At 42.3% G+C, this 22,128-nt stretch overlaps 1 protein-coding gene across 2 annotated transcripts in view; it reads left to right on the top strand.

Annotated features, from left to right (window-relative positions):
- Positions 1-10,930: 10,930 nt before the first annotated feature.
- LOC147420940 (uncharacterized) overlaps positions 10,931-22,128 on the top strand; it is a 30,651-nt gene continuing 19,453 nt past the window's right edge. The window contains exons 1-2 of one of the 2 annotated variants that reach the window (XM_086504715.1): positions 10,931-11,273; positions 11,485-11,574. In XM_086504715.1, coding sequence (XP_086360841.1) covers positions 11,000-11,273; positions 11,485-11,574 — 364 coding nt within the window. In that variant the 5' untranslated portion in view covers positions 10,931-10,999. The remainder of the gene's footprint in view (positions 11,274-11,484; positions 11,575-22,128) is intronic. The other variant, XR_015186994.1, reaches the window with a different exon arrangement.

Below are 22,128 nucleotides of genomic sequence, written 5' to 3'. Positions count from 1 at the left end.
GAGTTCAAAATATCAACACCCAGGCTAGGAGGCCACCTCTTCAATGCTACGAGTGTGGTGGACCACATCGAGTAGCGGAGTGCCCTATTAGGCTGCAAAAGAATGCTGCACAGATGCGAATGAATCAAGGGAGCACGTCTGCAATGCCAATACTCACATGTAATCGTTGTGGCATAGATCACTTGATTGCCCAATGTCCCTATAACCCAAATGCGCCTAAAATCACACCCCTAAATTTGGTCGAAATTGCTAGTGTGACATCGCCAATACCACCCGTCGCACCCGCTTATGCGATTACACGGTCCATGCTTCAAGGGCCAGGCCATATCCTCGAAGAGAGAGATACCGCGTCAGTTATCCAAGCAAAGAAAAAGAAGACACGAAGGAAGAAGTCACAGAAAACGGAAAATTCAAAGCCAAGTTCCAAAACAAAGATAGGAACAGGAGATGACCCCGTGTATATGAATGACCTCGAGGATGATTCAGATTCAGTCGAGACAATGGAGACTAGAACCAATACCACAAAGGGAAAGACCGACAAAGAAAACCGTAACATGGAACCAAATGAAAACCGAATAAGAGAAAACCATAAAGAGCCTCTGAAAACACCACAAGTGTTTCCAAATCCAATCCAAGACCCCCAAGATAAACCGCAGGGGCAAAAAGGGAAAAATCGTAAAAAGAAGATTGGGACGTACCCAAACCCAGTAGACGAGATTGAGCAGGTGAAACATCTAAGAGGTTTAGTGGAGGAGACTCAAAGGAAACTAGAACCAGAACCCATGCATGTCAAAATTCATGACACAGTGTTTCCCACGCAAGTTCATCCACCCCACATGAACCATAGACCGTTAGCCATATCTAGTATCATCCAAGAAGGGAGTGAGGACGGGACATCAGAAAGTGAGCATACACCTTTCTTGTTGGAAAGGATGTTTAACGAAGGAATACCTGATCCCATTGAGGAATATGAGATTCCATCCTCACCAGTTCCTAGTCAAGGACCTACACCCTGCAAAACGCCAATGAATGTTGCCAAACTAGTGGACTTCATGTCTTCTGAGGTCCGAACCACGATCATAGCAAAGCTGTATGGAGATCCTGAGTTATTCCTTGCACTTCGAGCATTCCTTAACGGAGAGCTACGAACGGGATTACCGCAGTTTGCGCAACCAAATAGGCCTGGCTCGATTATGATTGATGAGGAAAATCATGTGCAATCACTTGACTTAGATGGACACGAGTCTGTGATCGAGGTACCCATTAACGAATTAGGGCAGTATTTTGAAGGCGACGAGTCTAATGCGACCCTACCCATCACTACCAAGGGATTAACTATAAAGGGAATTCTTGATGGTGGTGCGGGAGTTAGCATCGTTACAAAAGATTGTTGGGAATCCATGGGAAAACCCCGCCTCAGTGTTACTAACATTGTGGTAAAGATGGCAAATGGTACCATAGCCAAACCTATGGGGATGCTCAAGGACCTTAAGATCAAAGTTCTAGGACACAAGGTACGACATACGTTCATTGTAATGGATTTCTCTAAACACCTTATGTCATATGAAATGATTTTAGGACGACCATTCATGAGGGAAGCACAAATGGTTCATGATTGGTCTAAAAATCATGTCTATTTGCAATTCCAAGACTCTGTCCTTAGAGTGGATTTGGTGACTGGTAAGGTACACCCCTTAGGGAGTAAAACCATTATTGATCATCGCTCTGACACCACAGTTCACTCGGCCCCACTACAATATTGTTACACTTGTAAGAAGGATACAGACATTGGCCAAGATTCTCCTTATATGGATATCCTACCTCGGATGACTGAGTCGGACAATGTGGATTGGGTCCACCTAGCATCAACCATAGACACTTGGGGAAATAGGGGGACGACCTGGGTAACATCTGAGGGGGATGAAATGCCTATACCCTTAAATATGCTACAAGCAATGCATATCGCTTCCGACAAGACTCATCCTAATGTCACGAAGAAAACATACAAGTGGGTCCCTAAAGCTTCTTTAGTGACCATAGCTAGTGCTAAAAAACAGAAGCCTTGTAAGAAACGTACCACTCGCTCCAAGAAAAGTAATAAAATGTTGCGATGGATCCCTAAACGACTATTGGAAGCCCAAGGCTACTATCAAGGAAATGATCAAATCTGGGTGCCAAAACGTAGATTGTGCTCTTACCTATCACCTGACCCAAGTGAGCCCAATCCCGTAGCTCCAAAACGAATCAATGATCGTGAAAAGAAAAAAATCACAGAATGCTATACACCCGCTCCCGAGCTAGTTTGGGTACCAAAGAAAGAACGATTTGTTCCACCTAGCTCAGGAAGGGGGGAGTCCCATGAAGCTTCTAGCTCCTCATGTAATACATCCATAGAGGTAAAAGCTTCTACACAGCCTCCATCTATAGTAGTGGACCTCCATGAAGCTACCAAAGAATCCACACCTCCCAGTGTTCAAGAATCACCTGATGAACCACTTCAAGTTCGATCCTGGGAGAGTACCTTACCACCGTTGCAACTTGACGAGGCACCTAGGGTAATAGAAAACTACTGGCAAAAATCCTCACCTATTACCAACTGGAACAATTGGTTTCAAAGGGTGACAAGCTCATTTCAAACGGTATGATCTACCCAAGGAAGGGGGGAGTGTTTGTGGACATCCATCATTCACTTGCTTCCCTCTCAACCTTTTTCCTTGACCTCTCAATCACCAATCTTAGGGAATGTACATATAAAGCTTTATACTCACAAAAAAAAAAAAAAAAGAGCAAGAGCAATTAGCAAATGAGTATGCACAATAAAAGTCAAAACATTGACTCAGACCTACACATGTCACATCTGGTACACTGAAACAGAAACCTATGTCATGAAACACCTTTGATCCTCATCACTTGAGTGATGGAGGGTAGGTAAGATTAGTACGATAGGAGTGTTTCTGTTTTAGAGTTGAGAGATTAGCGAAGTTCTCTTTTCTCACTAATGTGCCTCCTAGAGATATTCCTTTTGTTTCCTAGTGTTTACGGGAGCGTGTTGCTATTGGTAGGATTTGGACCTTCATGGAACCTTTCTCTCGTTCACACTTCAAATCAAGCGCGACCATCAACACAAACAGGTGTTTCTTGTCCATTAGCATTGCCCTTTATCTTTTTTGCATCTATGTTTGTCTGCCTTGATTGTGATTGGTAGCATAATATTCAATGCATTTTCTTAGTATCAAACATTTAATTCAATGTAATGTTTTGTCATAATCACTTGTCTAGGTTTAAAAATCAAGCAGTCCGACTAAGCTAGTTTGACCAAGTTAGGTGTTAGAGATCTTCTCTTAATACCATGGGGAATGCCTTCCTAATAAGCAATGGTTACTTAGGTTCTTAATCCGATTTAGGCAGCATTGTATGAAATGTACTAGGGCTTTCTAGTGGGCTTAACCCTAGTGACCTTTAGCTTAAGTATTATAAAGGGAGTTTACTAATGTGATGAGCCTGGGGAGGGTAATAGTGTTATATGACCCCCCAAAGTTACAAAATTAAAATGTTGAAAATGAACAAACAAAAAATCAAAGTGCCACACTGTAAAATCTTAAGCTGGAAGAGAAATCTCGGCTTAAATTGGTACTTCACTCACATGTATCGCCTATGGTACTAGAGCCCTAGAGGTTCCCAGTGTGGGCGCTTTTCCTTGAAAAGCAAAAAACCCAAGGCATACAAAATAAGCACACACATCATAATTGAATCACTGTGAAAAGACTTTGGGGGGTCAACGAAAAAGTAATCAGTCAGGCGATGATTTCATGAGAAATTCCTTTTATCGTAGCTTAACTACAAAGTTTTCTAGATATAGCCTCTAGTCAGCCCTCGAACATGAATACTTGGCTCTCGCGATTAAACAACTTAATTGACCACTGAAAATTAAGAAGCTTACCCATGGTATTAATATTCGATCTCTAGTGCCTTTCGACCGTCAAATTAGCGACCCCAGACTTGTTTAATTTTCTACCTTTACATCTATTTATGCATTTGATTACATTGCAATTTAATGTTCATTGCTACCAAATTGTTTGAAATTCTTTTACCAATCAATTTGTCTACCTAAAACTGCATCTGCTTTTTAAGAGAATGCAATTACTGTGCCAATGTTGTTTGATTTTGCAGTGACTGAAGAAGGCTAAGGACATTCATCTCAAATGCTCTTCCACCTCGACGAACCAGCTTCAACTCAATAGCTTCCGAGGACGGAATCTACATCAGGAAGGGGGGCATGTTAACCCTCACGGCACACGGACACCCTATGATCTATAAACGTTGTATTATTTAGAGTCAGGTACCGGGCTTGTCGGACCAATAGGAAAAGGGTAAGAGTGATCGCCGATGAGAGGCGCACTCTAACACGAACATGCTAGGGTTAGTTGGCTAAGCATGGGCGCCCAAGTGTGAATGGGGTGAGCTCCTATAAAAGCCAACTAAACCTAATTTTTACTCATTCTCTCATTTGTGCAATAGAAGAGTGCTCTTGCTCCATCTCCATCTTCTTCTTCTTCACCTCCTTGTGTGTGTGTGTGTGAGAGAGAGAGAGAGAGAGAGAGAGAGAGAGAGGGAGAGTGTGTGTGCGATCGAGCATTACGAAGGCACGACGGCGGCGAAGCGGTTGAGCGCGGCACGACTGCAGCTTCTTCTTCATCGCGGCGAGGAATCCACCACGAAGGCGAGCGTAGAGCGGTGAGTGACACACCCTTTGCTCTCTTGAGCTTGCTAGTTTAGGCTTGTTGTGTGCTTGGAGCCGTCTGCGGCTCACACACGGTGTATCGGCAAGTCCCTTGCTTCGACAGTGCGGCAAGGAGCGCACACAAACTTAAGCTTTGAATCATTTAGACTTATAATGCAGCAATGCTTGTTTGAGAACCACTTAACAAATTTTATCACACACTCTTCAGCTTCATTCTTCTTTGGTCACAGCTAGAGTCATTAAGTGAAAGAGCTACACAATTGCATGCTCTATACGAAACTTGTAAAACATCGATGAGTCTCACAATGAAAGTCATCAATATTTTCGCTCACAAATTCGAAAAAATACTTACCGTAATCCTTCACAATGCTACAAGTGGACACAACAAACAACAAGTAGTTGGAAAATCAATAGAACAACTCAAAAAAGAACTTCTAATTATAGATGGATCTACTATCGGCTTAATCTATTATGCTTTCACGACTTCTCAATCACGTCGTAAACTTGTTCATTGGACAATTGGAGAGTGTGATGCATTAACCCACTTGTGGAGAGATAACATGCATAAACCAGCTACTCAAATCGCAAATCTATTTATAAAAAAGGGACCACTTTGTGTCCATACACACTCTGCAATTACAACAAAACTGAAGCGACTAAGGCATATAAAGCTGACAGAGACTGCCTCATTGTAGCAAAATCCTTGTGCTTACATGCTGGAGGTGGAAAACGAAAAAGATGCTCCTCCCTATTCTATTGTCGTGCATGCAAACGCAAATCAAACGAATCTAAGCTATCGTTTGAGAGCTTGCATACATTGGGCTTTAACGACCCTCTGCTATAACCAGTCCTGCAATTGAACAATGTCGAAGCACGCCTGGTCTCCATTCACATACCCTTTGCAAAGATTCAAGAACTAACTTATGATGGCCAATATGGAGTGTCGTCAATGTTCTTGAAAATATAAAAAAAACAGTGCAAGTTCTTCCTCGATTTATCCAAGATGAGGCTTCAGTCTTGATAGGGCTCAAACGCAAGCTCGAGTACACATATTTCTACTTATTTGGCCTTTGTTAGACCATTGCTGACACTTAATTCCACACACGCTCTTCTTGATACCTTTTGTATAAGAAGGAAAACATAACCATAAATGATAAATGGCTTGCACACTTTCAAGAAATCTCACATTCATCACTTCCCCTAGACATAAGCACATATGAGATGGAGGACGAGGAAGCTATTGACATTGATGTGCTCCTGCACAGCATCACTATTGCTGAGCAAGTTGTTGATTACAACAATAAAATTTTGCACGTCGCACCGTCATAGGGGAACAATCCACTTGGTTTATTTGCTGATGTGTTCTGTGAGGAGCTTAGTTTTCCTACGATCTTCTTTGGAGAGCCTAGAAAATACCACCAACGCGTATCTAAAAATTACCAAACAGTAGCCAAATGGGAGCTCATGCACAAAGATAGACGTTTTGCCCTCAACATCGAAAACTTATTTTTCAAATCAGTGAAAATCATGACACAAAAAAAACTATCCTCCATTTGAATAGCCTACGCAAAGCAAAACTCGAGGGAGGAACCTTGTCTGCTCGACATGTTTGTCAGGACACAAACATAGAAAAAGTAGTCTCATCACAACTAGGCTACAGAGACTTCGAAGCGCTTCGTACCTCGCCGGATTACAAAGAAAAAAAAAAAGATTTTTGGCATGATTCGACAACTAGGGCCGCCAACTTTCTTTGTGACATTCTCTTCATCTAAAAAACGTTGGAAAAAACTTGTTGATGCCTTGGAACAAATAGTGCCGCTTAAAAAAGATAGCAATGAAAGTGGTAGCTTCTTCCATAGACGTTTGGTGTGAGCAGATCCAATAACAACAACTCGCTTCTACCTTAACCGCTTCACAGCCATGAAAATAATACTACTTAACGATAGCAAATTATGCGGGAAAATTCTTGATTATTTCTTAGTGACACAGTTTCAAAGTCGTGGTAGTCAGCATGATCATGGTCTTTTATGGGTTGAACAAGCTCCTGTATTCGAACATGACACAGATGATACTATTGTGGCATTCGTAGACAGGTACATAAGTACAGACAACTCCAAGCTTCCATCAGACCTTTGTGAAATACAAACGCATCATCATAGAAAAATTGCCTCAAGAAAGGCAAATCCTGTCGCTTTGCTTTCTCAAGGTTCCCCATGCCATTCACAATCATTCTCAGACCGACTACTAATGACTACGAAAACCAAATGAGAAGCAAGAAAACATTTAAGTGCATTAAGAATAGCCTTGATACACTAAAATCTTACATAGCGCTATCATTACCACTCCATACTACAACTCGTGACTTTGTATACATAAGTACTAACCTTCCTGATCAGCATGCATTAGTTCTCAAAAGGAAAGCATCTCTACAAAAACTACACTCATCTGACACAAACATATTTTTCCAAAACATTATTGATAAATATGCTGAAAGACCACAAAGTCTCCATCATCTATGTTTGGTTGAATATGCATCAACAATTAAACAAGACGGAACGACTTACAAACAATTGCGCAAAGCTAAGATCAAAAGATTCGTTAAATATAACATCCTTAAAAACCCAGAAGACCACTATAGAGAACAATGCTTATTATATCTTCCTTGGATCAATAACGAAAACCAACATTTGACATAATCCTATACATGGAGTGATGTATATATTGAATATATACAAGTCATAAAATCAAATGAACTCAAGTTCAATAAAGACCCAAGCCCAATAGAAAAAAACCAAATGCACTACATTTCCTCCCCAACCACAACTAGGACAACCAACAATGACTCAGATGCCTCGCATGATGCAGACATTCTTAATGACCTGCGCATTAATATGCGCTCTAAAAACCCTTTCCACTTGCAGCATTTCAAGTACACCTCCATGAAAAATGACGACTTTCATGCAATCATTGACAAATTAAATGACCAACAATGACACATATTTGATAAAATAATGTTGAAAAAACGAATTCAACCCAACAACAAATACACCTCTTTCTCATAGGAGGTGTAGGAACAGGAAAAACATTCACATTACTATTGTTAGTAGAAGCATTACAACGATTTTACAACCAGAGAAGCGCACTAAATCTAGAATCTCTAACAACATTGCTAATGGCATATACATAAAAGACAACTTTTAATATTGGTGGCACCACAATTCACTCAACACTTCACTTGCCTCTAATTACTTCTACACAAACAAGATCGAGTGCCGAAAAGTTGGATGCGCTTTCCTCCTTTATAAAGACTTGAGACTTGTAGTTTTCGATGAGGTCTCCTTGATAGGTTCAAGCGTGTTCTCCATGGCTGACTTTCGTTTGCAAGCAATCAAGCGTGTTCACGATAAACCTTTCGGTGGGTTGGATGTCATTCTTTGCGGTGATCTATGTCAGGCAAGCCCTGCTAAGGATACCATCTTCGCGCAAAAAACATACGCTTTTAGAAGCAATTTTCCCATCATATTGGCACACTCATCCACAATGCTACGAACTTACACTAACAATACGACAAAATGATCCAACGTTCATATATATTCTTAATAGACTTCGAGTTGCACAACATACTTCTAAGGATTTGGAATATCTTAACAACAACTACTATAGACCTATTCCAACCAACTATCAAGTTTCTCATCAATTTTACTCCAACAAAGAAAAGGACACTCATAATCTTGCCGTTTTCAATCAAATGGAGGGAACACCACAAACTTTCATCGCTATTGACAAAAGAAATAACTCATGCAATAAAACAATTAGCATTCCTATAGATCCCAAATCCACAGGAGGATTGCATTCCACACTGAGCCTAAAAGCATGCATTGTTGTCAAGCTATGCGCAGGGAACTTGGATATTCTTGATAGATTGGTTAATGGAGCAGAAGGAAAGTACAAAAACTTTACCAAAACAAGCAAAAAAACAATAATTTGGATTCATTTCTCCAACCCTATCATTGGAAAGAGAAAACGTTATGAAAATCAAGCATTGTATTCATCAACCATTAACAAAGAATGGACCCCAATAGAACGAGTCGTTCGTGAATTTCAAGTCGAGAAAAGCTACTTGAACATCATCTCCAGATACCAATTCCCACTGCAACCAGCTAGTGCTCAAACAATTCATCGTTCCCAGGGTCTTACATTGCAAACACTAGCCTTCAATCCTGAACACATAAGAACACATGGTCTCACATACACAGCATTGTCATGCGTTCGAGACCCAACTAATCTTTACCTGCTCAAAAGAATATAACCTTCCCATATCTAGGTCGACCAACCTGTACTATAAGAAATAGATCGCCTAAAAGCACAAGCTAAATGGATCTCCACCCAAAAGTCATTAGAAGCTTACTCAAACACACATATCATAATTCAATCTCTTAACATTGTGTACTTCAATAAACACATAAGAAAGATTACAACAAATTTCAATCTAATGACATCACATGTACTTTGTTTGCAAGAGACAAGACTAACAAAAAAATACCACATCCAATACCAGGCTTTCTACAACACTAATTTAATGCAAAACTGGGTGTTTCAATTCTCCACCAAGAAACACTAATCCACTTTGACCATGGGAATATTTCTCGTCCAAGAATTGAGATGTTGCATACAACGATCAAGTTCACAAACAACAAAATCACCAAAATAGTTTCCCTTTACAATTCACCTTCAACACGACTAACAAATTTAATAAACACATTAAAAACATTGCTTTAACAACACACCATGGAAATTCCAATCATTATCTTGGGTGACTTCAACATTGATATTAAAGTTCCTAATACTTCCTACTACCAACTTTCCTCTTTCCTAAACAAATATAACATCCGACAATTGATGAAAGATGTTACAACTACCTACGGATCTTCTTTAGACCATATTTGGGCGAGCTCAGCAATCTCCGAATACGAATCAGGATCCAGCTACATGTACTGGACCGATCACTCCGCGATATACATTATGCTGCCTTCTGACCACCTTTGACATACCCACTCCCCATTCATTCATCATGCTGCAGGCCTCCGTGATCTTTCACCTTGTTACACACATTAATCATCCAATTTTCCTAGTGTTTGACCTTTGGACACAACCTTTGAATTTTGGAACCTTAGCATTTTGAAAGTCTTAATGGACTGAACCTTAGGGTCTTTTAAGCCCATTGTTGCACATTGCTCTTTTACAGATGGCATCCCCTTTGGATCCTTGTTTTCCCTCCTTTGGATCCCTACTGTGGCCGATCTGCCAGCTTAACCAATATTCTAGCTTTTTCTCCCCTGGCACTTTCCCATATTAAATGATCAGTTTAACATGAGAAAATCATTTAGGAGAATTAGATATTAGTTATTATGACACTCTCTCTGTGTGCGTCTCAGGCAGCACCGCCATCGACAAAGTTAGTGACAACCTTCTTTGTATGGAGATATCACCAAATTGACCGTCGTTGCGGTAGTGTGCTCAATACTCTAACCGCTTGACGTTTTGCTAACCATTGCCTATTAGGTGTATGCTCAATGCAACTCGCGAATTTGACATACGATGAGAGTAAGTTGTTTGAAGTACCACAACTCCACAAGTGGTGCTACTTTATGTCTCAATCTTAAACTCACAAGTTGTCCCCCCCCCCCCCCCCCCCCCCCCCCCCCCCCCCCCAATTAGGTGTCTGCTCAATACAACTTGCGAATTTGAAAAATGATGAGAGGAAGTTGTTAGAAGTGCCACAACTCCACAAGTGGTGCTACTTCTCACATTCCATCTCTTTATGTCTCAATCTTAAACTCACAAGTTATGCCCCCGTCCCCCTAAAAGGACTGAAGAACACGGGGTCTTAAATAACCCGCCAACCACCACGGAGAAGTGCACGCACAAAAGTAGAGACGCTGGACGTGGTCACATTTTCAAAAAGTAAACTCGAACATCCCGTGTGTAAACTCAAACAAGCATAAATAAATGTGAACACACACACATTTTAACAAAATGCATGCACGCCTGGTTAGCCCATCGAGCTGCCACACCGCCTATCCGAGTTTTGAATCCCTGACCCAGCACCCGTTGCCCAATCTTTGGTCGCCATCTGGTCTCCTCGAGATCGCTGCCCTCAGTTGTGCTCCGTCTGTCCCATGGCTGGGGGGTCATTTAAGCATCTAGTCACGAGCGCCTGTCGTCCTTTCAACCCCCCTACCCACAGTAATTGAGCAAATGGCCACACAACATTCCCCTTCTCACTTTCAGGGTCGAATGAGGATGACAGCATTTTGTAGCTCGTCGTGCTGCTGGTCGCCCCTGCTTTCTCCTCCTACTTCTAGGCAGACAAGAGTCGTTCGGCTGTCCTCCAAGTGCAGCTATGATGCTCCACCTTGCCCGAAGGACACCATCGTTGTAGCATCAGCACCGCAGTCACCCAAGTCCCTCTCTTCCTCCATGGTAGCTTCCATCGCTGCTTGCCTAGTTTTTACGGCCTCTTGTGCTCCTGGTGGGTGCTCCACACACACACACACACAGAGAGAGAGAGAGAGAGAGAGAGAGAGAGAGAGAGAGAGAGAGAGCAATCATCATCTTCTGTTGCACCTAATAGTATCTGAGTGCTTAACAAGACTCTTGCATCTCAGTCAGTTGTCTATTGATTGCTTAACAAGACTCTGGCATCTCAGTCATTTGTCTATTGTTTTGTTTGTCATAAGCAGCCGAAGCTGGCTTACTATCGGGCTCACCGGGCTTAGAGTCGTTTCAGCTTCCATCTTTACCTACAATAGAGAATCTGAAGAAAATTCAAGGTCAGCTCTAGATCTAGTTGATTGCTCACTATTTGCATAAGAGAACAAGGGAAACAGGAGGAGAAAAGGGAATTCCGTGTCCTTGATTATAGATGATAGGTTTGTTTGAGGCACATATGAAGAAAGCAACAGAAGCTGGATGAAGGATCTTGAAGTTCAGGGTTAAATGTTGAACAAGCACCTTGTAGATTTATGCTCTATGTATGCATATGACAATTGTAGACTCTTCAATATTAATCATGGCAGACTTGCTTATTATATTGAGCTTGAGAGATGAATGTTTCCAGCATTGCATCTTCGACTATTTAGTGCATTCGATACATCCGGGTTGAGACTGGTGAGTCAAATAACGAAACTAATGGAGCTAATACATCCTGTTGGGTTTTGATGAGTCAAACCTGGATATAATGACTAATTAATGGATAGCTATTCCATCCATACCATGTGGATGAGTCTAATATGAAAGGTTGGACTAGGATCTGAGAGGATTATGTGGCTGCATGTGTTTGAGTGCCAAATGTGTACTATTTTGACTAGCGAGTTCATGACAGAACTCTAGACTCACTCTAAACAAGATAGTACTAGGCTTAATTGTGGCTGAGTCTGCCTTGCATCTTTAAGAGTTACAACAGAAACCCAATACATAGATCCTTATATTTTTGTATACTTGTGTGTGTGTGGGGGCATATATTGGTACCTAGTTCTACACCCACTATTGGGCACTAACGACGTTTTAGTGGGGGTGGGGTAGTATCTAGTCCATACTATTATATTTTCACGTGGATTACTACCATGAGCCTATACTTTGCACTTCCTTTAAAGGTGAATTTGGGCTTATCGTGAATTCATTTAGGCATTATTTTTGAGTTGCATAGCGAACATGCACACTTCACATTGTGAAGTTTTTGTCCGAGTTACGGCCAGGTGATATAGTGTTAATTCCTTCATGTATCATATGTGGTGTGTATGTCCTCTCTACTACCTTATTCTTGTGTTAATATGTGCTTTTTCTTTTAGTGCCAAGCTTCACTATGGTTGAGTTTGCGCTGCGTCTCTAGAGTTATAGTAGAAAATGAATACATAGACTTTTGTATTGATGTATGCTCATGTGTGTGTGTGTGTGTGTCGTGTGGGCGTGGGTGCATATATTGGTACCTAGTTCTACACTCACTATGTAACAAACTTGGGACACCCCAATTCAAGATTCTACCGCGACACAACAGAGATTCACTTTAAAACAGTTCACAAAAGATGACAGGGACCGGCATAGTTCCGTGCCAAGAGGTATTGGCCCCAAAGATTGGCGTCCCTTTCGGTATTATTTTTTATATTAATCTCTGAGCAAAGTGCAACTCTCGTGGGTGCTCGCTCTCAAACTCAGCGTCCAAATGCTCTGTAGAGTGAGCCCCCTTGGGTTCATTATGAAGGTTACAAGGGATGCTAAAAGCAGAGCCCCAAAAGCTTCAAAATCAAAAGGTTCCCAAAAGCAGATATTCCCAAAAGCTTCAAAATCAGCCAACGCAATTTACGGAAATCCGTACAACTACCACGTGCTATGTCGGCGCTTTTTCCGCGGCAAATCCCATAAATTTGTACGGACGGCAATGTCAGCTTGCCAGCGTATTATGCGGGGATCTCCGTACTGTCTGCCACGTGTCGTCGTCTGGGTCCAGCCACATCATCAGTTTGTGATATATCCCGCTCTTGAAAGAATTGTAATCGTCCTCGATTATGCCTGCACAAACAAACAGAGGCCATAAGCTGTCTTAGTAGACACTGACTGTTAGTACCGACGCACTAGGCACAACACATCTAGCACATGTACCAATCGACAGTCACATCACCGGACATCACTTGACATCGTAGGACATCACATGACAATTCACATTCAAATTCATTCCAAATCTTAGACCATGATTAATCGGCAACGTATTTAGTAATCGCATCTAGATCCAATCGGGACCTCTCAGATGCCCGATTAACTAATCCTTATTGCAATCATGTCTATAGAGATTTATGAGACCGAAATGCTGCAGTCATTTCGTCTTTTAGTTCTTGCACTCAAACAAGTCAAGTACAAATTAATCAGTATCATCATTTTCGGGAATTCCAGTTCATAAAGTCATATAGTAAAATACTGTCAGTCGAGCAGTATCCCTGAAACCCAAAGGGACATCAGTGACTCTATATCAAAAATCGGGGCAATCTGTTGACAAAGGAGGGGAGTGACTCCCTTCTAAGTTGCACTAGATTCGCCCATGTTGAATTCGGGGTTCTATCGGAGTAGACTATGCTAAACCGAATGCTTCAAGGTAAAGTTCCACAATCTGAGGAGTATTTGCTAGGTCCTCCTCCATCCATTTCGCATCCAATGCAGGATAGTTCTTGAATTTAACCAAGAACTGCCTAATCACTTTATCTTTAATCTTTTTATCTTTATGTGCCAATATTTGTTCCGGAACGAGTATCTCCTCGCTTTCTCCACTTCAAGTTACTCATCTGGCCCCCCATCATCGGGCACATCGCCTTTAAAAGGCTTCAAGAGACTCACATGAAAAGCATTGTGAATTCTCCAAGTATCGGGGAGCTTCAGTCTAAAGGAGATCATTTATCTTTTCTTTTATGTGGAAAGGTCCATAGTATCTCATGCTAAGCTTTGAAAAAAGCCGCTCCTTTCCCTTTTTCTTTCTCAGGCGTGCCTTCTCAAAACGTAAGAGCACCCAATCGTCTTCCTTTAATTTCAAATTGCGACGGTGTCAATCTGCTGCCTTCTTGTGTCTTTCTTGAGATTTCTCTAAAGCCTCCCGGACCTTGTCAAAAGCAGTGTCCAAGTACCTCGTGTACTGATCGGCTTCAAAAATCTTTTCTTTCGTGCTAAGGAAGGGTGGAACCTTCGTAGCACCTTCAATGATCTCAAATGGCACCTTCCCCGTCGAAGAGTGGATTGTGTTATTGTAGGCAAATTCCACCAAGGGCAATTTTTTTTCCCATTGAGTCGTCTGATAAAAAATATAAGACTTCAATAAATCCAATACGACTGAATTTGCAATCTCAGATTGCCCATCTGTCTGCGGGTGGAAAGATGACGAGAACTGCAACCGTGTGCCAATGTTCTCCCAAATAGCCTTCCAAAACAAACTCGTGAATCGGGGTCAAGATATGCAAAGGGGAAGCAATCTCTGCAACAAACTTTCTAATGAACCGCCGGTAGTAAACACATAAGTCCAAGAAGCTTCTAACTTCATGGACATTCTTCAAATCGGCCAATCACGTACAGTCTCAATCTTGGCCGGGTCCATCTGCACTCCTGCTGCTGAGACGATGTGTCCCAAAAAGTGTATTTTTGATAAGAAAAATTCACTCTTCTTGGCATTGATCACCAACTTGTGATCTCGCAATGCCTGAAAAACCTGTAGCAGATGTTGTTTATGTTCTGCCTCATCTTTGGACTATAATGTCATTGCCAACAAAGGATTTGTACTCTCTGAAAATCCTGTCCATCATTCGGTCAAAAGTCGGTGGAGCATTGGTAAGGCGAAAAGGCATCACCACAAATTCATATAAACCGAAGCTCGTCTGAAAAGTTGTCTTGTAGACATCTCCCGACGCGATTCGGATCTGATGATATCCGCTTTTCACATCGATCCTGCCGAAACAAGAGGATCCATGTACTCTGTCAAGAATATCATCGATCCTCGGAATTGGAAATCTGTTCTTGATGGTGATTTTATTGAGAGCTCTATAATCAATGAACATTCTCGAAGATTCGTCTTTCTTTAAAACCAACAACACCAAAGAGCAGTAAAGTGAAGTACTCGGCTGGATAAGACCCTTTCCCAAGAGGTCTTTCACAGTAGTTGAAGTTTCTCTGAAGTTTCATTGAAGTTTCACTTGGTTCATAATCTCTTCATTCTGGGCTCGGCTCACACGATAAGGTGGCCGGTTCGTTGGTGTGCTTCCAGGTATCAAATCAATAGTATGATCCTCGGGACGAGCTGGTGGCAACTCGCCTGGCAGGCCCTCTGAGAAACAATTAGCATGTGAGGAGAAATTTTGGCCTTCTTTTTTGATGTCAAAACATATTCGACCTTCAATCATCATTCAATTCTCTCCAAAAATCGAGTAAAGAAACTGGATTTCATTAAGTACAATCTCCGTGCCCTTCATTTTTCAAAGTCGCTTTCTCAATTCGATAGTGAACCACGGCATGGGTCTTGTGGTACAAAGGGATGTTGAGGAGGACGTCACAACCTCCCAAGGGCATTACGTAGAAGTCTCTGCCCTAAACACCCCTGACATTGCAAACGAAGTTTGCCAATGATCGGTGTAATGACAACATCCCGTCTTGGTGCCACTAGAACTACCTCCGCGTGTGGCCTCAGCCTGTTGGGTGTAATTCCAAATCGAGACGCCAATTCAATTAAAAGAAGTTGGCCTTGGCTCCTCCATCAAAGTAAATGAGGGCTTTTTGATCTTTTACTTTGCCCTAAGTGCGACAAAGTTTTGTACTTTCGTTCATCTGATTCGGTTCGAGCCCCACGCAATGTGGTACCAATTCTGTTTTCATCTGCCTTTTCTGCCACATTCCTTTGCTGCTCTAGAACTCTTTGGCTTGTCTTCAGTCTATTCTTGATCTGCCTTTTTGGGGCACTTTGCGGAGATGTGTCCAAATTCCCGCAACCAAAACACTTCCCCTCTTTGAGATAGATAGCCCTTTCTCTAAGAGTCCGTCGAGGACGTGTATCTTTCTTTTCTTTGTCCTAGGAACTCTCTCTCTTTCTACTTTCTACTTTCATTGTGAGAGGTTTGTTGGGTTCTCCTAGTCAAGATCTCATCAGTGGGGTAAGTCAAATTTCCTGAATGTATGGCATAACCTTGTTTCGCATGACCCATCAATTCTTGAATAGAATTCGACTTCTGTTCCAGGTAGTAGTCTCGGATCTCTGCAGCAAAACCGCTCAATCTGTTCCTTAAACGAGACCTTCGTAAATGAAGAGGTTGGTAGAAAAGAGGTCCAAAATCTCTCGCAATAAGCGTTCAAAGAATCTCCCTTGGTCATCCGAAGATGATTCCAAGCGGTTCGTATATCTCGTTTGTACTGCCGAGGTAGTCAAGAAGAAATAAAGAGCCTTTTGAATTTCAATCATTTTATTGGAGCTGCCTTCCTCTGAAGAAGAGTGGACCACCATGTTTGAGCATTTCCCTTGAAGAAATTTGTAGCGCTCCTAACTTGGAGTGCTCTGAGTAATGCCCTCCAGAGAAAGTTATGTCAAATTGCTGAATGAAGGCCAAAGCCCTCGGAGCATCTCAGAACCCAGAAAGGATTCAAATTTAATCAATTGTTCACCTTCTTTAAATTTTTTTGTTTTCTTGTTCTTGTCTTCGAGGAAGTCATATTGGTTGGCTTTGTAGAAGTGCTTCTTTTCAAGAGTGCTTGTCCATGTCTTTCTGCGAGTACAGGTTCGCTGTTTTGCACTCGTCTGTCCTTTCGGCTATCCTCCCTACCTGAGAGGAGAAGCAATGGCCAAACGCCATCTCGAGTAAATCTTATCAATCGGGTGGTGTTTCGCCAATCTCGGGTCCTTCGAGTACTTAATCAATTTGTTTACACATATGCCGATTTGCAGTTCACGTTTGTACTCCTTTCTGGCAAACTTGTTCAAAAAAAAATGCCCAAATCTTCAATCTTTTCTTCAGTTCTCGCTCTGGATTTTCAACTTTTCTTTGCCTTCCCACTGAGAGGTGTCATCTTTGTCAGATTCTTCATGGTAACCCATGTGTAATCTGGGATTTCTTTATGGCTTTATGTCCTGTAAGACAGAGCGATGAAGACAAGAGCGCGCCCGATGCGCGATGTATGAAGGGTGGGAGTGACTAGTAAGCCCGAGGTCAGGACACAAATATTCTTTCCCAAGTCTGGTCGCGTCACGAGTATTCTTTCCCAAGTCCAAGGTCGGGACACGAATATTCTTTCCCAAAAGCTGTGCGCGCTGCAAAAAGGATCGGATCCTCCGTAGAAGAATAATCTTTCTGTGCTTTGATACCATTGTAACAATCTTTCCCAAGTCTGGAGTTGGGCCCGCGCCTCGAATATTATTTCCCAAAAGCTGTGTGCGCTGCAAAAAGGATCGGATCCTCCGTAGAAGAATTATCTTTCTGTGCTCTGATACCACTGTAACACACTTGGACACCTGAAGTCAAGATTCTACTGCGACGCAACAAAGATTCACTTTAAAACAATTCACAAAAGACGACACGACCCGATGTAGTTCCGTGCCAAGAGGTGTTGGCCCCAAAGACTGGCGCCCCTTTCAGTATTTCTTTTTATATCAATCTCTGAGCAAAGTACAACTCCCGCGGGTGCTCGCTCTCAGACTTTGCGTCCAGATGCTCTGCAGAGTGAGCCCCCTTGGGTTCTTATAAAGGTTACAAGGGATGCTAAAAGCAGAGGCCCAATAGCTTCAAAATCAAAAGCAATGGTTCCCAAAAGCAGTTATTCCCAAAAGCTTCAAAATCAGCCAGCGCAGTTTACGGAAATCCGTACAACTGCCACGTGTCATGTCAGCGCTTTTTCCGCCGCAGATCCGGGAAATTTGTACGGACGGCCACGTCAGCCTGTTAGCGTATTATGCGGGGATCTCCGTACTCTTTGCCACGTGTCACTGTTTGGGGGCCAGCCAAGTCATCAGTTTGTGACATACTATTGGGCATCGTCGAGGTTAGTAAGAATGTGGTCTCTTGCTAGCATTTTCATCTATAGATCGTGCCTACGAACCGCAATTGAACAATATCTAGGGAAGGCTTTCATATCTCTAGCAAGGGCTTTATTCCATGAATACTATGGATCTTCATTTTGGAAAATACAAGGGGATTAGTAGAGATGCACTTATTTGGAGCGACCCGTAGATAGTATTTAAATTGCTGGTTGAAGATTTCAAGCGAGTAGTGTGGATATACTTCCTTTAAGCACAAGGATGAGGATCGTCGTTTGTGGAGAAAAAATTCGGCAAGCCTTTGAAGACTATTCATGTGGACAAGGGTGAAGATTTTACCTCCCATGGTTTTGTATAATTTTGTGCGAACTATGACATCAAGCTAGAGCTTGCAAACATTGGATCGCCCTTAGAGAATGGAGTGGGAGAACAAGACTGTGATGGAGATTGCACGGACTATGCTCGAGCATCGAGATCTATTGAAGTCCTTGTGTGCTGCTACAATTGTTCATACCCTCAATCAATCTTCTACGACTTCAATCCCTCTACAAATTCTATTTGAGGCTTACTTTAGTAGAAAGCATGATGTTTTTCATGTTCGATAGTTTGGGAGCGGTGCCTATGTTTAAGGTGCAGCGGAAGTGAATGTTGATATTGCTCAAGATGAGTGCTCCGAACTGTGCTCAAGGGTTTCTTTTACTTACGGAAGGGAGAGCCTTCCGTTCCTTTAGAGAGAGAGTGCAATGATCACAAACAAAGTGAATGCTACTGTTGTAAGGTGCAGCGGAAGTGAATGTTGAACTTTGCTCAAGATGCGTGCTCCGAACTATGCTCAAGGGTTCCTTTTACTTACGGAAGGGAGAGCCTTCCGTTCCTTTACTGAGAGAGTGCAAATGATCACAAACAAAGTGAATGACACTCTAAATCAAGGTGCTGAGATTGAGAGATAGAGAGAGAAGAATACGACACCGGAATGTTGTCAAACCCTCCTCCAAGGGTCCCACTCTCTATGGCGAGAGAGGTCTACTATTGATTGCACAATCCTCGTACAATGGTCTAAATGCAATGGACTTGCCGACGATGAGGATGACGACGAGACGGGCTGAAATCTGAAAACGCTAAGGGCTGAAATCTGCAAATCTTGTATCTGCTGAATTCTAAGTCTATGTCGGTGACGACGACGGCGGCGACGACGACGATGCGCTGAAAACACAGAAACTGAAATCTGCGAATAGCGGGCTGAATTTGCAAACGTTGGCTGATCTGACCGTGCGGCGAGGATCTGCTACGGGAAGGTGAGATCTGCGAGGTTTGGGGGCTGCGGTACGGAGTCTAATTTCTGAGAACTGAAAACGCTGATGGTAATCTGCAATTGCAAAAATGTTGGGTTGAGCTGTTGAAAACTGCTAAGGCTAGGCTGATCTGCAATTTGCAAAACGCTAGGCTTCTTGATGGTTGAAAAATGCTAAGCTGCCCTGTCGGGGCCTTGCTGAGAAGGTACACTGTCAGACACTAGGTCTCTGCTGCCTCTTCTGCTAGAAAGTGCTAGCGCTAGCTTTCTTATATATTAACTTAGCCAAATCGCCCTACCCAGTTTCCCAACAGTCACTTATTAATAATAAGTGAAAAATGGCTAAAATAGGGAAAATAGGTTTTGTGCAGTGTAAAATGCTCTTGATGGTTACTGATTGAAATGTGATGATCATGCTGTGTGCAACCAGAGGATATGCAACTACTCTAAGTGCCTGGACATGCACGGCCTGCGCACAGGCTCACAATGTGTCAGAACACTTGCTAAGCTGACCTGAACCCTAGACTTGAAGTAGCTTGTCCACATGCACATAGGGTTAGATGTGCACGTGACATCCCCTCCTTTTTAAAGTGAGGTACTGGTACCGAACTGTATGGCGTCGAGGGAGATCACCAACAATGTCTGGACGAATCCTTAGATCTCGACTGGAGAGCCAAGATCGGTTCTTGTGATTGATCGTATCTGTAATGAGGTTAGCTTCCCTAGAAAAAGCATCAACTAAACCATCATCCTTGTGAACAATCACATCTTTATCTTGCAAATCATCATGCTTGTGAATAATCACATCTATATCATGCAAATCATGTGTGTGGTGCTTTGGAGATGACAAGACTGAGAGTCTCCTTCTCCTGATTCTTTTCAAGCTTTGCCTGCACATTAGAAATAAGAGATGAAGAATGAAAAACTTCCTCCCCATGAATGACAATGGGAGAGTCACTTTTGGCATTGAAAGTGAAAGTATTGGCTGCCCAATCATTGAGAGGGTTATGCTCACGAAACCATCGAATGCCTAAAAGCATATCACATCCTGAAAGAGGAGATACTACAAATTATCTGCGGAAGGACACTTGTTGAACCGTGAATAGCACATCAAGGCACTCTCGTGTAATGAGAGAGTCCATACCAGGAGCAAAGCCCGACACCTCGAAAGGAGATGTCTTGCTAACCTCCAAGCGGGCTCTCTCGACAAGTCACTAATCACATCATGCACACTGCCTGGGTCAAACAATATGACAAAACGTTGACCCTTCACATGACCATAACACTTAATGAGAGTCTCATCAATGGGAGGATCATGAGAAACTTGGGTCACACTCGTGTTCTCATTGATGGCATTAACAAAGGATGTGGGTTCTTTAGATTCGCTAGATTCAATCTTAGGACATGTTCTTTTTATGTGACCCTTGATGTGACAATGATAACATCGACCTCCTTAGAATAAATACTTAAAAGCTCTTCCTTCATAATCAGTAAACAAAAAAAGAAACAAAGAGGCAGAGACAAAGGAACAAGATACGAAGACATTTGCATTATCTTCAAGGACTCCATTACACAAGACTAAGAGGTGATTGATGCACTATCTTGTTTGTCCATTACAATTATTCTTCTTCCTTCTTTATCGTTGGTGGTTTCTTGTTCTTGGTCTTTGCAGTGTTGGTTTCCCTAGCCTTTGCCTTCTGATTTTTTTTTTTTGTTTTTCTTCTTCAACTCTTTCGAAGAGCTTTTGCCTCAACTAGCGTTTTCTCGGCCTCCTCCATTTCCGCCATCATCTTTTGGGAAAGCTTCGTCTTTCCTCTCTTCTTGTCCTCCATACGTGCGTTGTGTAGATGTGAGCGAGTTCTAGAGTATGCAATCAAGTTGTGGTGCTTTATATAGCTACGGTACTCACCCAACTAGGACACGTGTGATAGGGATGGTTGAGCTTGCCTCGGTCTTTGTGCTGCATTCATTGCTCCGTTACCAATGCAATCATAAGGGTGGTTGTAATGACCTGGTCGGGTTCTTGAGGAGTCTATATATAGAAGGTCCGTCAGTCCCCCCTTCGTACTTCCTAGTGTTAGCCAATGCCTTCCTACCTTTACCCTAACCAACAACCCAAGTTTTCTTACCTCTCTCCACAAATGGATCCGTTTCAGAGCTGCCTTGCTCTAACGAGGCACCCAGAGACAAGCTGGACCATTTTCTCTATAGAATTGGGCTTCAGCAGCGAGAGCAGGAATTCAAGCCCGTTTTCAACCCTGCCTTCTCATTGCAAGAGTTTTTGGCTTCTGCGTCACATTTCCTTGCAGAGTTTCATCAGACAGAGAAACAGACGATCAACGGCACATTTGAGTTTGAGGGTTGTCGATATGTTCATATGAAGGATATCAATTTTGATTGTTTAAAGAAAGACAATTTCTACAGAAGCAGCCTCAAGTTGCCACTGCAATCTCGTAGGAATGACATGAGATGACCCGTACATAATCGGAAGTGTCGAGTTGTAGAATACTATATTGGGTTCCTACTCTTTTTGAATGTTAATCTGGACGA

The sequence above is a fragment of the Adiantum capillus-veneris genome, chromosome 28, assembly GCF_014529385.1.
Source record: "Adiantum capillus-veneris isolate H3 chromosome 28, ASM1452938v2, whole genome shotgun sequence".
Classification (NCBI taxonomy): domain Eukaryota; kingdom Viridiplantae; phylum Streptophyta; class Polypodiopsida; order Polypodiales; family Pteridaceae; genus Adiantum; species Adiantum capillus-veneris.
Note: the sequence above shows the minus strand (reverse complement) of the source record. Positions and strands in the feature narration are given on the sequence as shown.